The sequence below is a fragment of the Pelobates fuscus genome, chromosome 6 (genome assembly GCF_036172605.1).
Source record: "Pelobates fuscus isolate aPelFus1 chromosome 6, aPelFus1.pri, whole genome shotgun sequence".
NCBI classification, from domain to species: domain Eukaryota; kingdom Metazoa; phylum Chordata; class Amphibia; order Anura; family Pelobatidae; genus Pelobates; species Pelobates fuscus.
Window position 1 is genome coordinate 185,922,264 of NC_086322.1, and position 16,877 is coordinate 185,939,140.

Here is a 16,877-nt window from a genome sequence, read left to right on the forward strand (position 1 = left end):
GTCAATATATAACAATGTAAAGGATTATAATGTAAGGTGTTTTAGAATGATAGGAACAGATGTTAGTACATCTATCATTCTATGTTATTACAGCTACACACAATTATGTAACAGCCTAAAATATCATGCCAAGCCAAGTATATTCTAAGCAGCAGAGAGATATTTTCACATGTGAATAATTGACAAAAACCTAATAAAAAGACAGCACAGAACATTTGCAAAGATGTGAAAGGAAACATTTAAGAAAGAAAATAGTTAAAAATCAAAGAACTATAAAGGGCAAACAGGAAGGATAGGGAGGATATGACCAGAATAAAATGAAGGCATGCTGTGAATTATGTGCTTGGGAAACAGCAATGAGTGACATCCTAGCAAGAAAATGAATCAATATTAGCACAGCTACTAAAAGCAGACTGTGAATCTGTTGCTGACCACTTTTCTAGAAAGGCTTTGTTAAATATTAATGTGTTGGCAATACAATACAATAAACTACATGTTAGTAACCTATAGGGGTAACCCTAATTTTAACCCCAACTTAACTAGTGCTTCTATTGGTGCTGTGTGACTTAGGTTATGTGATTTGTAGTTGTCTTTTTCAAGTATAATGTCTCAATTTTCTTATGTTACATTTGGGACATTATAGCAAGTAATTGTGTGCAGTTTGTAAAGTCCAAGAATCTAAGAAAACTCACATAAGGTATATCAAAACGCCAAAATAGTGAATATATATTGGGCACCCACATTGTGACTTTAGGGCAGAAGCACGTATTAAAAGAACAATATAGTGACCCAGACCACTTCACTTCACAGTACCACTTAGTTTTGCAATGTAATTATTGCAGTTTCTTAAAAAAGTGCAATAATTAACATTGCAGGACTAAGACTGCCTCTAGTGGCGCTTCCTGGTTGCTAACGGATGTTTGGTTACCTTACTGACACTGGACATCCTAACTCTCTGCATGAGGACATCCAGCGTCTATAAAATCCCCATAGGAAAGCACTGCGCCCTATGTGGATTTGGTTGACAAAGGATGTCCTAATGCAAAGCATGAGGACGTCCAGCATCATTTAGGCAACCAAATGTCTGCTAGCAACCAGTGACTATAATGTCCGTTTAAAGTGTGCTTCTGCAGAAAAGTCACAATTTGTGAGTACAACCTTGTCCCCATGCACAGGCTTATGTGGCTTTGAGTAGTTACAAGGCCAATTTTGGAGCATCCCTACTATAGTTTTAAATATCAGAAACAGATTTTGTAATCAGAAACTGCATTTGTCTCAATCTAGGGCATTGTACGCGCGTAGCAATTCAAATGCGTCTATAAAGTAAGACATTTTGGAAAAAGAAGATAGAATATATCTCCAGTGGTTAACTTGAGTAATTTTGTGAATTCAGTTTGTTTCTTTGCACATGTCTGTTTTTTTTTTTCTTTGCCATGTCATATTCTTTCTTTAGATGCTGCAAGATAAAAAAATGAGCTGATCTGCCAACACTAGATAAGAAGCTCTGAATATTTGTTTTGCATTGATATTTTTTTATAATTGCATTAAAAGTAATCCAATGCTCTAAATTCTACTGTGGGAATATGGAATATTTAATATTCTGTTATACTGTCACTCAGTTCAAACGGTCATAACATAACTACCTAAATGAATGCCATACCTACCACTTTCTGACACAAACTGGGCATTATTCGGTAAGGACGGACAAGTTTAGCATGTCAAGATCACTAGTACGTCTGGGGACAAAGTATGCTTTGGATATTATGAAGACACTGCCAGTTTTTTTTGTTAGCATTTTTATAAGTAAAATGCTAGTGTAAGAAAAAGATGCTGTGGAACATCCTAAACACAATAAAAAAATAGTTAAAGTAATGTTGAGATTACCATAAAAAACATGCTTTTGCAATAGCAAATTATTTTAAGGTGTATGAGACACATACTGCATTATTTCATACACGTCATTGCCTGATAATCACACTAATAATTTCTGCTTCACTAATGCAACTATATGTTTCATTGCAGCATAAATATTTACCACCATAAACAACCCTATTCGAAATTGACAAAAAAAAAAAAAAAACAGACAAAAGCTCTTTGCATTATTCCCTGGTAAACCAACCGGTAAAAAGTACAGATCCTATAATACAAGATTAAACTGGGAAACAGTAAAAACAAGGTAATCACAATCAAACAGTTCATCTGTAGCTTGCTACTGTTTCCTTATGCATCACAAATCCCACCAGCAGATCAAGCTGTGGTGTCCTCAGTGACCCCCCAGCAGCTTATGTTACAATGTATCTATCCAGCTTATACTGATGGAAGGACAGGAATCACTTTGTTTTGGTAGCAGCAGCAAAGCCACCAAATGACCCCATTGCAGCAATGTCACCATTACTAGTGCACATTCATCACCATCAGTGCAGTCAATACTGCAACAAACCATAGCCAAATATTCAAAGCACTGGGCTTGTTTTCTGCATCTCCCATACACACTATATTATCTGACAGCAAACAAACTGGGCTGGATAACAGTTAAAAGGAGGAGCAGATTTCTTTAAGCCAATCCTATGCCTCAGCAGAACCTCCAATCTATGCCCAGCTTACATCCTGGCATTAAGATACTCAGTCATCCTGCTCCAGTTGTCTGTAATGCTGCAAAGGAATCATTAGTGGGGCATCTCCCTGCCAAGCTGTTCCCAGCACTGTGGTTCCCTCCTCCCACTCCTCCTCCACTTCCTAGTCTGCAGCCAAAGTGACAGGAGAGAGAGCCATAGTAACACCAGTGAGGTTTAGGGAAGGAAAATACCTGAAAGGGTTCCTACGCCTGATTGATGGCTTTGCTGAACCAATAGTGTAGTGAGAGAGGGAGCAGGGGGAGGGCTCTGAGTTGTAACCCAAACTGGGCTGAGGATAGGTTGATATCTGATGGTGTAGAGTGCTAGTGCCTTTGCATGTATGTGTGTGTGTATGTGTGAGAGGGAGAGTGTGTGTAAAAGCAGAGGCAGTCAGGGAATACAGTGTAGCAGTGTCTCTGTCTAGAGATAGGCTGTTGCATTTCAGTGCTAGCTGCAACAATCTTTGGCTTTATAATTCTATTTTGTTTTTTGGGGGGAAAGGGGTATTTCTGGTTCTACATTTTTCTCCCCTTTTTGATTGCTGATGATTCAGATCTGAAAAAAAAGAGGATAAAAAGAAAAAAAAAAGGAATAACTTTGATCCAAACTGGGATTTAAAGACTGTAATCCATTGAAAGCCTCTTTCTTTACGAGAAGTGCACACACCATCTGGAAATGTCTGAAAACAAGGCGGTGGATCCCAAGTTATCAACGTTGGACAGGGTGGTGAAAGGTAAGGCACTGGGGCTTTTGGGGGGCCGTGTATTCTCCGTATAGGATTGGGGTACGGGTAGGATTTAAAGGTGCTTTCTTTCTTAGACTGCCAGACAACATATGGGTATTTGGGTAAGGGGTGAGTGCTGCGTTTTGCAGTCCATAATGATCTGTGGGTCTGTGTTACATTGCAGTATTTTGGGGGGAGGGGGTGGTTGGGTAAGAGAGAGAGAGGGTGGGAGTCAGACAGCATAAACCTTGCGCAGGCTCCACTTCCTCCTAAATACATAGCCGAGATCTCAAGCTATGCCAACGTTAGGGGGGCAATGCCTACCTACCACCCCCACACTGCACCCCCTATTATGGCTATAGCTGTATAGGGTGTGTGCTGCTCATATTTTATTTCCACCCTAAACAGATGGCGTGGTCCATTCCTACAGGTATAGAACGCATTTATATGGCGAGAGAACGTTGATCACAATTTGCAAATAAATCTGTCACGTAGTTGTTGAAATTAATCATTATTATTAGCATTGGGTGGGGTGCTGTTAGGTTCTAAGAGGAAGATCTGCGGTGCTTCATATTTATTCCTAGATTAGGGACTGTGAACAAAATGGAATCATCCCTTGTTCTTTCTGATCACACAGTAATAACACCATTTTGCAATCTATTATGCCATAGCTCAACACTGTGGAGCTGCTGTTGCTGCAGTAATGACAGCACACATGTGCCTGGGGTGGCAGACTGCACGATGAATAATGCTGATTAGCCCCCTGTGGTGTGGCCTTAATGATTCAATTTATATCACATGCTTCCGTAAAAGTATTTGTCTTCCAGTTTTATATTTTACAAATGACCATTGAAATATGTGTTAAAACACAGTTATTAATGGCTAAGTAATGCTAGAAATGAACATCTGTGCAGTTTTCTTAAGTGTGTGTGTGTGTATATATATATGTGTGTGTGTGTGTGTGTGTGTGTATATATATATATATATATACACACACACACCTCATGGTTTTTCATAACCACATCTGTGAATGCATGAATAGGATTTGTGGTCTGAGATTCCACCCATTGAAAATTATACTAATGCAGGTGTCTTATCACATAACATGGCTACATTCCATTGCTCTGTCTGGAGTGCACTAGACACCTGGATTATATTATAGGAAATTTATATTTTTTATATAATTGTAATTGTTGTTTTTTTTGTGTGTTTTTTTTTTTCCGGTTTCTTCTGTGATGTATTGGCATGTCATATTCATGGTTAATAATCCAGCTATACTGGCTTGGTGAGATATATTGCACCAAGGGATTCACTTATGCCCTGGAGGTAGCTGTATTGCTTGAGAAAAGCCTGCAGTCAATATGTCCTCAAATTGGTACCTCCCCCAGAGACCAATGTTTCATGCACTCTTATTATGAAATTTGTTACATTCCTAGATTTGACATCTTCAGTATTGATTTTGAGGCCTGTAATTCTAATTCAGTGTTTGAATATAAAAAATTATACAATGTTTATTTTTTTTCTACTCTCTTTTAGTTGTCCATTCGCCATCTAGCAATCTATCTCACATTCAACATGTAAATAAAAATAAATGTTTTTTTTTTTTGTTTGTTTTTTTATAAATCTGAGTTGGTCAAAACAAATCCCATCAGCTGGTTTGTAGAACTACATTTCCTGTAATTGCAAAGCACCATGGGAGTTGCAGTTCAAAATCAACTAGGGCTACCTTTGGGCCATTGCCGTTAAGATGTATTTACTCTGCCTATGGTGAAAAACGTTACCTCTTACCCCTTTGGCAAATGAGTGGTTAAATCGCCAGTTTAGAAATTGCAAATTCCAGAGTGCTGTCAGGAGGTTTTACATGTAGGAGCAGTGCCACATTCCTCACTCCTGTTCTGAACTTAACCCCTTTTTAGTTTAATTAAAACAGGGTAAAAAATATTTTCTTGTACATGACCTAACATTTGAAATTCAGTTTCACTCAATATTTTTCAAGCTCTCTCTAAACAAATTCTGTGTTGGCTTTTTGCAACCAAGCATAGTATAACCTATGTATAAAGGAAGGCTATATAATTCTGAAAGCATTGTCTTGTTTAAGGCAGACCTGTCACCTATTTTAGCATGTTGTTGTTTTTGTTTTGCACATTTTGTAATTTTAGCTTGGATTTAAAAAGGTGATCCAGTTCAAGACTTCGATAATGCTGTCTTTTGTTTGTTTTCAATACATATTCTAGTCGACCCACCAAAATCTCTTTTCTCATTAGCAATCTTCTCCCTTATACTTCTAGAAGCCTAGTTTGCACATTCATGCATCAATTGCAGGACTGTTGATATTATTATTATTATTATTATTATTATTATTATTATTAAAAGTCAATCTAAGTGCCAAAAACAATTTTAGCTTAAAGATACAGTTTGGTTGCATAGAACATGTAGTCTCATTGCTCAATTCTGTGACATTTTGAAATTAAATCACTTTGTTTATGTAGCTATAGCCACACACCCCTTGGCTGTGACTCACATAGCCTGGTTACACATTTCCTGAAAAGATGTATTCATTTTGGAACCTATCATAGCAGAGTGTGTTTACTTTAGAAATGCCTATCTTGCTCCATTAATTGTTTGCTATTGCAAAAGCAATCCCCTGTGTGAGACGAATAAAGTTAGATAAAGAAATCAAAACTTCTTAAGAAAAAAACAATTTGTCTCCAAACTTGCAGACTTGGAGGCAATATTGGAGAAGCACATCAATATCAGCACAATGTGTCTTTATTTTACATTCTTTATTTTTTGTGGGCAATTGGTACAGAGATAGCGATGTACATGGCAACAGGATTCCATACTAGTATCTTATAGACATACAGTGTCCATTTTATATAGTTATATATGGGGGGAAAATCAATAAACCAATAGAAAATATTCTCTAGTATAAGTGCCTTTCTGCAAACTTAAATGAAAACATTTTAGGACTATTTATTTGTAGGCTGATGATAATGATCCATAATCCTGAGGAGGAGGTGGTTGTGGTGGTGGTGGGTGCAAGAAAAATGAAGCAGCCTTCTGGTAGCAACATCACATTAAATCATCTGAAGTATAGAATGGGAATATTCTGCATAGTTAGTGAATCATAAGCAGATAATGACAAACTAGACAACATTGGTAGTAAAAATAGTCCAACTCATACCGTGGCAGTGTCGGGGACAAAAGGTGTGTGTGTTTGTATATATAGGCCTCCCGTAAAAGCATTGAGGAGTTCCTCAGATAAGGAGGCAGAGTAGTGAGGATCCGTCTGCAACGCCATATTAGGCCGAGGCTTATTTAACAGTAATTTCACACATTTTGGGTGATTCCTTGAATCAGAGTACTTTAAGCTTCTTAGTCTTCTTCCTCATAATTCCCAGGCAAGTATGAGAACACAAATCGATTTTTGTTATGGAAAAAATAATAACAATTTCTCCAGTTATCATTTTTGGAACAGAGCACAGTAGACCTGTGGCATTTTCCTTGCTGCCTCAATATTACACCACAAAGTATTTTATTCTGTTCATACAATTTGTCTAAATTTCTCTCTCTGGAATGTATTTATTTATTACTTATATCTATTTTCATGTAAGTTGTTTATTTATTTTTATCCAGCTTCCAGCTGTGATCACTGTGTCCAAAATGCCTCTCCATGAGAAGCATTTGAAAGGACACTGCCCAAAGCCAAGTGCTTTGGAAAGGTAGTTTGGAAATCCTTTTGATTCTTCTTATGGATGCATCTACTTGAATGTCTATGCTTAAAAATATCACAGATTAACTTTTGATATTTTCAGCATATGCTACAGTAAAAATGTCCAATGGCAATAGCCATTTAGTTGAAAATATGTAGAATGTTTGCTGTTTTTCCTCTCGAATTCTACAAATAGAAGTTGGTCTGCTGTTTGTAAACTATGGTACTGAAACCATTATAGCTTTATGAAGTAGCACGTGAAAGCATCATAAATTCACAATAACAACTGTTATTTGACTCCTGTTAATTGCCTTTTAAGGCAAAGTAGTTCGTAAACATAATTGTATGATCTGAGACAAAAAAAACCCTTACTTGTCTACTCTGTAACACGGTGGGAAGCTGTTCTTATTGGAACTCCGAGGCAGGTACCAATAAATTGAATGCAGATGATAGGTCCACATTACCGTAGTATTGAAGTCCTTTTATACTGGTTGCCTTTTAAAGCATCTGTCCCTGAATTCCCCCCCCCCCCCCCCCATGTTTAGTGGCGATCTTGGTGGTAAAATGCTGCCTCTTCCCTTCCCAGGGCTTTGTGAGTCCACACACTGCTGAAAGTGCTGCTTCTCTAAAAGGAGGTAAGAACTTGGCAAATAATTACAAAGGATGGGGAGGTAGACTAAAACAATGCTCCTCAACCCTCTCCTCAGGGCACACATAACAGTCCAGGATTTAAGAATTGCCCAGGTGTGTCTAAGGTGTTTTAAAAAAATAAAAAAAATAAAAGCACCTTAGACTTAAGTCAGTTTATATTTCTATTTCTAAACACTTTACACACACCTGGGTAATCCATAAATCCTGGACTGTTAGGTGTGCCTTGAGGAGAGGGTTGAGGAGCACTGGACTAAAACTCTACCCTTTGTCAGCCTGCAGGATGTACATAAGGAAAAATAGTCTCTACTTTGTTCCTTATGTATAAATGCAAAATGATTCATAGTATAAAAAAAGTGTTGCTTTAACAATCTTCTAACGTCCTGTCTCTGTAGACAACTGAAATATGCATTGTAAGACCTTTTTTAGATGATCTAAATGATATGGTCACCAGAATCTAATGAATTGCCCTAACCTATTCTTTCATCTAATGTGCTTGGCCATTTTGAGGGAGAACTTTGTTCACATAGAACATAAACAGTTTCAGAGAAACTACGACAAGACATACCAAATCCGGAGTTCAAAGCACCTGTAGTGTGATATTTTAAATATTGAATACTACCGTATATACTCGTGTATAAGTCGATCTCATGTATAAGTCGAGTGCAGTTTTGTGACCAACAATTGTGAAATATGCTATGCCTCGTGGATAAGTCGAGGGTAAAACTTGGGGCTATGAAATTCTGTGATTTTTATAATTATATACATACACACTCATACAAACACACACTCTGCATTATATACACACACACTCATACAAACACACACACACTCTGCATTATATATTCACACACTCATACAAACACACACTCTGCATTATATAAACACACTCTGTGTGTTTGTGTGAATGCAGAGTGTGTGTTTGTATGAGTGTGTGTGTATATAATGCAGAGTGTGTGTGTGTGTGTGTGTGTGTGTGTAGTGTGGGGGGGGGAGGGCATTTTTATTATTTTAATTTTTTTTATTTAAATATTCTAATTTTTTTATTTTAATATTATAATTATTTTTTATTTTAATATTTTTTTATTAAATTTTTCCATTTTATTTTATTATTATTTTTTTATTATTTAATTTTTTTTTGTCCCTGTGGTCCAGTGGTGTGTACTGTGCAGGAGGGGGGCTGGCAGGAAGAGTTTACTTATCTTTCCTGCAGCTCCTGTCTCCTCCCTTCTCCTGCGTTCCGGTCAGCTCCCCTGTAAGTCTCGCGGTCTGCGTCTCGCGCGGAGCGTTGCCACGGTAACCTGTGGGAACGCTCTGACTCCGCGGCTCTTGCGATATTTACAGGGGAGCTGACCAGAATGCAGGAGAATGGAGCTGCAGGAAAGGTAAGTAAATGCTTCCTGCCAGCCCCCAACAGGACCGCCGGGCTTGTAATGAGCCCAGCGGTCCTAGTCTGTATTATGGCAATGTAAGTTGCCATAATACAGACATTGACTCAAGTATAAGTCGAGTGGGGTTTTTTCAGCACAAAAAATGTGCGGAAAAACTAGACTTATACTCGAGTATATATGGTAATCCCTTCTAACCACCATCCCTTGATGCGATCTGTAGCATATAATGAATTCTACACAACGTCAGCTTTAAGATTTAGGTGCACACTGAATCAGGGATTCCCTTGTTATCACTCGGAAAAGTAGTAAAAAAAAAAAAAAAAGCTGTGCTGGGATTTCTGCAAACGTTAACATATTAGGACAGCGATGTAGAGGGAATCTAACAAATATTTCCAGGACATTTTCCAATACACTCTATCCTGTTGTTGGCTGTACCTTGTATACGGCTGGCTTATCTAGAAGCAGTTGGTACACAGAATGTCTGGTCTTACTCTGAATGCTGTAAGGCAGGACTGGTCTGGCTGCAGCCCTCTAACTGGTGAAAGGATAATCTAAGCACCAAAATTACTTCTATGAGGGTCACCCGAGACACCTATACAATTTTGATGCATTTGATAATGTTGGCCTCATTAATGTGATGTATTTCTTTGGTATGCTCAGATCTTCATAGTTTTTGCACAAAAACAATGAATGTTTTGCAGAATGCTCCACCATAAACCTGCCTCTTTAAAGCCACACACCCTAATGCCAGAAAGACTTGTGTATGAAATTATTCACATAGTATCAGCCCCAATATCACTGAGTGAGCTGCTGTCTCTCTGCTTGTCCTTTCCTTCTAATGCAGGTTGCTTTCCAGTGCTGTCAGTGTGTGCATACATTTCATAAGGAAGTTTTTTTTTTTGTTTTTTTTTTTATTATGGGGTGTGGCTAAAGAGGCAGGCTTATGGTGCAGCATTCAGCAAAAAACATTTATTTACTTTATGCAAAAAGGTTAAACTATTAAACGTTATAACTATTAAATGTGTTAAAGTTGTATTGGTACCTGGGGTCTCCCTTTAATTAAGTAATTATGGGGCATATATGCTGCCAATACGGCCTTGCAGATGTTTACATTTTGTCTTTAGTGGCTGTCAATCAGATGGCAACTAGGTGCTTTATACTAAAGTAGATTCAGTTATTGAATATATATTTTGTGCTGTGTGTGTTCTGTGCTTCTTTTTGAGCACTGGATCACACATGCGCCATATGTCCATAATGCCTTTTCATGAGAAGCAATAATTGAGCAAAAGTCATAGTCTTCATGAGTTCAGTGAGCTATGGTTTGCAGACCTGCAGTGAGGAGTATGTCCGAGGTCTAAATGACATGTACATTTTTAATATAAAGGTGTGTTATTATTATTTAAGGGGGTAGGATGCAGTATATTAATATATTAAAGGAGCATTTCTAACTTTAAAAAAAACAAGTATGAGTAGTGTATCAGCCTTTCCCCGCGTAATCGTTATTATATAATCCTCCATTTTACATTGTTTTTCTTTAATTAGACCTGACAGAAAGATAGTAACCCTGTCTGACCTGCTTAGATTTAGCTGAATCTTTCTGTAAAAAAAATAACTGACTGTTTGTCAGGGCCTGAGGGTGGAAATTAAGAATCTCTATACTATACCACCACATGAAATTGGCTTAAATAATGAGAGTTGCAGTTCAATTAAATGCCAGGGCATATTTAAAAATGTGTTTATAGGGTCACCAAATGTATCATGCAAGTAAGAACCACACATATAGTATGATTTGATTAAACAGCGTCTAAGCACTTTATGTAACCTTGTGGGTAAAACCCCAAGTTTACAAAGCCATGTTTAACCTGGCAAAGAAAATGTTTGACATATGGTGAAGCCTCACTTCCAGCACAATAACAGACTATATTGAATATGCTTTTGTTTTTTGGCCTTGTATAAATCTGAACTAAGGTTACTAGTATAATGCAGAATTTTGATACAAAAGGAATACCCAATACATTGCAATTGCCAGCATGTAGTTCTGAACTGTATCCTAGAAAATGTGCATTGATTCTTCTGAAGAAGGTAATTGACATCAATATTCCTTTTACACAGGGAAAGCCTCACGATGTTCATAATAATTATACAGTTGGGTTAGTAACAATGATGTAATTACATGTTATTTAAAATCCACTTTTATTTTTTTTTTAGCTTGGTGTCTCAGCAGTGATTTGCTTTAAAAAAAGTGGGGAAAAAAGGTAACTGTTTTGATGAGTCAGAAGACTCCTTGCCTGTTAATCAAGTTAGGTAACAGGCTTTGAAGATTGTGCACACATAAATCCTCTAATTTAATCTTAAAGTGTACCTGTCATGAAAATACAACCTAATCTTAAATGAAAGAGAATCAAATTTAATCTATAATTTCTGCTAGCAAATGTCTAGCTTTATCAAAAATCAGAGGTTAATAAGCTGTCCTTTCCCCTCCTCCCCCTCAGCCAGTTCAGTATGTGCTGATTTGCACAGAGATGAGAGCGCTCATCCACTGTGCATGCTTTCTGCTTGAATTCTGGCTAAGGGGAAGCAATACCTGCAATGGGAAGTAGAGGGAGTGGCAGGTTCTGTGTCAGAGCAGCACCAACACCAGGCTTTGACATAGGAGAGAAACAACTAAAACGATTTATTACAGAAAGCTTTCGTATCAATGCTTTTTGACTAATGAAGCTATTTTAACTACTGTAATGAGACAAGTGATCTACATTTCAGAATAGGTGGTTTAAGATATGCACACTTATTCTTTTAAAAACAATTGAATAATTAGGATTGAGTGGCAAAAAAATCAGCCCTAAAATAACTGCTGCTTATTTAACATTTGACCCAGATTTGCACATGATACTTTCATAAGTTTGGCTCCACTTCCATGGCTGAGATCATCAATGTTGACAATCTCAGCCAATCTAATACTTCCCCCTAGGAAAGCATTGGAAGACTATTGCGCATGCACTTAAAAATGCCACTGCGCCCATTTAACTTCTCATAGAGATGCATTGAATCAATGCATCCCTATAGGGAACATTAACGTACGTGAAGCACCTCTAGAGGCTGTCTTAGTGACTGTCGCTAGAGATGTCACCAGGCAGCAATGTAAACACTGCCTTTTGTCTGAAAAGTCAGTGTTTACATTGAAAAGTTTTCAAGGACATGATATAGACTTCAGAACAACTACATTAAGCTGTAGTGGTTCTGGTGACTATAGTGTCCCTTTAAGTATTGTATTTTTGGCCTTGATTTCTCTGGCTCCTAACTTTTTTGCAGTGGTTTGTCCCTTCTAACTTTGAGGGTTGAACCACATATCCTATAAACCTATGCTGGCCACGGGTTTATGCAATGGCTACAACACACTTGAAAACCATGGAGAGACACAATTGACTTATATTCCCTGGTACTGCAGATTCAGCAAATGTGCTGTATCCCTGCAGGGATGTTGATTTCATAACGATATAGAGTTCGAAGCACCATGCAGGAAGATTTTTTTTTTTAAATATATTGCTTTGGGGAAATTGGTACTCTGACTTGATCTTAAAAAAAAAAAAAAAAATCCACACCCCTTCTCTGTATACATGATTTTTAATTAACTATCTCCACTGCATTTTTTTTATTTATTTTTTTCCAAAGTGTGCAGGTATTTATATATCATGGATCACCTTTGGAAAGAGTTTTGGTAAAGACTTGCCTGTTGGAACCAAACCACGGAGTGTGCATATTGTCTTTTTTAATAACTTTGAAAATCCTATTTTGCAGTGGTTTTACGGTGCTGCTCATGATTTAATAAGGATCTGTATACTGTCCATCTTTATTAAATACAAATTTTACTCTTGATACAGACAGGCGTTATGTTTATAATAGCAATGTATATTTTAACGAGGTAAAAAGTTAAATAATAAAACATTATGAAATTATTCTGTTACGTCCGGGGTAGACATGCTGTTTTAGTGTGGTTTTTTTTTGTTTAAATGTCTGCAAATCATTGAGAAAGAGGCTAATTTTAATTTTGAATCTACCCATTATAGATACTGTATTTGACATTGTGGGATAACATTGATAGTGTATGTATTATTTTGGGGTTGCATAATTATGTTGGATGTACATAATTTAATGTGTATTGGGTTAATGATTGTTTTATGTGTTGGAATGTCCCTTGTATGACTATTGTCTCTTAAGACTAAAAGAATCTTTCTTTCTGTCATGACAGCTTCATGTTGTTTTTCCCCGTTTCTCTTGCACCATAACACTTTAACAGGAAGTGATACATTGCTATCACTCCTAATGCATGTGTTGTGTTTCCCTAATACAAAACCCAACAGGAAGACGGGCAATTGCGCACTAAAAGCTTTTGCAGCATTGTATTTTTTTTTATTTCTTTTTTTACATTTTAACTGCTGCATGCATTTGTAGCAGTGTTGGCTTACACAAGCGTATGTGTAGTAACTTTGAATGGTTTACCAGAACTTAGCAGACCTATGTAAGAAACATCTCTGTTGCTATAGATAAAGAGAAGTCCATTCAAAGAGAGAATATAAAGATATTTATTTATTACAAATTGTTTTTGAAATGCCTTTTTTTTTTTTTTTTTTTTTTTTTTTAAATGCATTTAGTCCACCCTGGTCTGACCATTTATGTTAAAATGGCTCTGAAACCTGTTCAAATCTTAGATTGGGTGATGGGCTGCTTAGGTAATCATTTCTACCTACAAAATAATTTTATCATATAAGATTTAAAAGTCTATATGAATAAATGTTTCTGCTAGATTTATTTAATTGTTTTGTACATTAGATACATTGCACCTCCCACAGGGAGTGCCGCAATTTAGTCACCTGGCCTAGAATATGGACGGATAGAGCACTCTGCACTGTATTACTGCTTCTCTGTCAACGTTGCACTTGAATTAACAGATTAAGGAACAGCGCAAACACAAAAGTACAGAATTATATTTTGCAAAGCTAATTAAAGAGACACTATAGTCACCAGAACAACTACATCTTCTTGAGTAGAACCATTCCCTTCAGGCTTTTTGCAGTTAACACTGTCTTTTAAGAGGAAATGCAGTATTTATATAACAGCCTAGGGATACCTCCACTGGCCACTCCTCAGATGGCTGCTAGAGGTGCTTCCTAGGGCAGTTCCTTCTGCATGGAGATACTGAACTTTCCTAATGGAGATGAATTGATTCAGTGCTCTATTTGGCTTGTGCTGGCTCTGCCTCTTTGACAGTCTCAGCCAATCCTGTGGGAAAGCATTGTGATTGGCTCAGATAATCACTTCTGATAATGTCAGCCAAGCAGACAGATCAGAGGCTGCAGTTGCAGACTAGAATAAAAGTAAGATTTTAATATATTTTAGGAGGGCAAGGGTGGACAGGGGGGCTAGATGGTGATTTTAAAAATATTGGGTCAGGAATACATGTTTGTGTAGTTTGCAACAGCCCATCTTCCTGTTGGGTTTTGCTTTAGGGAAACACATCACATGCATCAGGTGTGATTGCAATATATCTCAAGGGGGAAAACCAGCATAAATCTATCATGATGGAAAGAAAGAAAGGGGCGCTTCTATCACCCTTTGCCCCCTACCCCCCCCCCCCCAAAAAAATATGTTTTTTAAATAAATTATACCATCAGTTCAGTACTCTTAGTTGGGACTACTTTGTCTCTGTATTTCTCCTCTGCATGAGTCTCTTAGACTCGAGGCCTCTAAGAGTCAATACTGCCAGCCGTCAACAGTGGCCGGAATTTTCTGTGTCTAAGGAGGATCCTGCAGTCTCGCTAATGTGTCAATGCACGCTAGAGTACAGCAGTGACATCGGCTCCAAAGATGACCCACCGGATCAAGATGGCAGTGCATGCGGGGACTGGATCAGGTAAGTAAACTCTCCTTTACCTGCCCCCGGCCAATGTCACCATTGGGGGACTTTGCTAATTTGGGAAAGTCCCCAGACTGTTACAGTGCCACTTTAAGTTGCAGATGAATAGGTAAGAAGTTAAATGGTTAGCAAATGGCTTGGCCACTTACAGAGGTGCCAAGGTGCTTTTTGCACTATAACCACCACAGCACTCTGAAGTGGTTATGGTGCTCGGAGTGTTACTTTAATTATGAGCATTTAAATAAAACTTTGGTTTAAATAAAATTGGACAATTATTCTGGTCAACAATGTATTTAGTTCAGCTATATTGATATAAAGTTCACGTTTAAAGGGACACCTCCAAAATAAATAAATAAAACAGTGCTAGTTTTTTTTTTTTTTTCTCTGGGAGTGTATCTAAAAAACAAAACGCAAAAACTACTTGCAAAACCTACAAATCTCGTATCTAAAGCCTTTGCAAGACACCCCAAGCCCTCCCATTTAAACTCAGCCCAGATGGCTCTATGGCTGTCAAATTATAGACTTGCCAAGGCAGGGACTCCTGGTCAATTGCCTGCCTCTTGGGTTTAGCTCCATTGAACTAAACAACTAGGAAGTAACAAGACCGGTTGTTTGACAGCTAGGGAGTATAACCGTTAATTGAGAAAATTGCAAAAGTTCTAATGAAATCTGCACTTTTTGTAAAATGGGGGAAAAAATAGCATGGACTCTTTACACATAAAGAAGTGCTTTGGTAGTCTTTAGTGAACAGCCCTTGCAAGTGTGCTGCACCTTTACTAATATTTTGATAGCAGCTTACACGCAGTCCCTAGTTAACACATTGTATATTTTAAACTGTTAAACATTGATAAATATTGATTACTTGAAAATTATTTGCATATGCGTCACTTCTTAGACAGAAGAAACCGATCAATGAGGGGATGCCACTGTTCCTTCACTAATAACTTCTGGATGCCAGAGGAATGCACCCTTCCTGATAATTTGCCAGAGTCGCACGATGTTGAAATTCATATGTGAAACCTCATAAGGGCACTAATACGAATAAAATCTTTTTATTATGAAAAAATAATTTTAAAAATGGGAAACCTTTCCGTACCTATAAAAGAAATGGTATACAAATAACCAAAAAATATATAAATAACATATAAGTTGATAACAAAAATGATGTACTTCTGCCTCTGAGAAGTATAACTAATGCATATTTTCAATATGCATTATCCATATGTATTGGAAACGTAAATGTGTTTTTTTTTTTTGTTTTTTTTTTTTTACGTTTAGCATCTTACTTCAAAATAAAATGTCCTACCATATTACATACTGCAAACTGCTTTAAGTATCTGCCAGAACTAAATACAGGTATGCAGGACATATTTTGAAATGATAATTATCGTAGTGGGTCCTTAAAGGGTTAAGCCTATGTAGTGTGAGCTTTAAACAAACAAGCTATATCTGTACCTGTGCCATGTTCTCAAGACTCTTGGTTTCACTTACAATTTGTAGGGGCAATCTTCACCATCTATTTTTAGTGAAGCCGTTTCCCAGGTGCAAAGAGAGGCTATTGACAACTAGTACCCCTGTCTGCTCTCAGCTTGATGCAAACAGTGCATGTTCAGGGGGAAAAAAATGCTTCATGATTAAAAGTACACTGCAGGCTTTTAAAATATCAAGAACTTGTTTTTAACTAGTCTTTAAAGGGGCATTTCAGATATCTACTTCTTAGGTGCAATATGTAGGTTAGAATATAGTTCTATATGCTGGGTGTTTCTTTTTTTTTTTAATCATCTTTATCACCATCACAGAGTGCAAAAATACAAATAAAAATTGCATTACATACTTATGGACAAATACACTGTGAGGGTCATTTTAGATACAGTAT

General features: G+C 37.3%; 1 protein-coding gene across 5 annotated transcripts in view; it reads left to right on the top strand.

Annotated features, from left to right (window-relative positions):
- The first annotated feature begins 2,646 nt into the window (after positions 1-2,646).
- PPP3CA (protein phosphatase 3 catalytic subunit alpha) overlaps positions 2,647-16,877 on the top strand; it is a 216,276-nt gene continuing 202,045 nt past the window's right edge. For 2 of the 5 annotated variants that reach the window (XM_063458570.1, XM_063458571.1), the window contains exon 1: positions 2,647-3,348. In XM_063458570.1, the coding sequence (XP_063314640.1) occupies positions 3,291-3,348 (58 nt within the window). In that variant the 5' untranslated portion in view covers positions 2,647-3,290. The remainder of the gene's footprint in view (positions 3,349-16,877) is intronic. The other 3 variants (XM_063458573.1, XM_063458572.1, XM_063458574.1) reach the window with 2 other exon arrangements.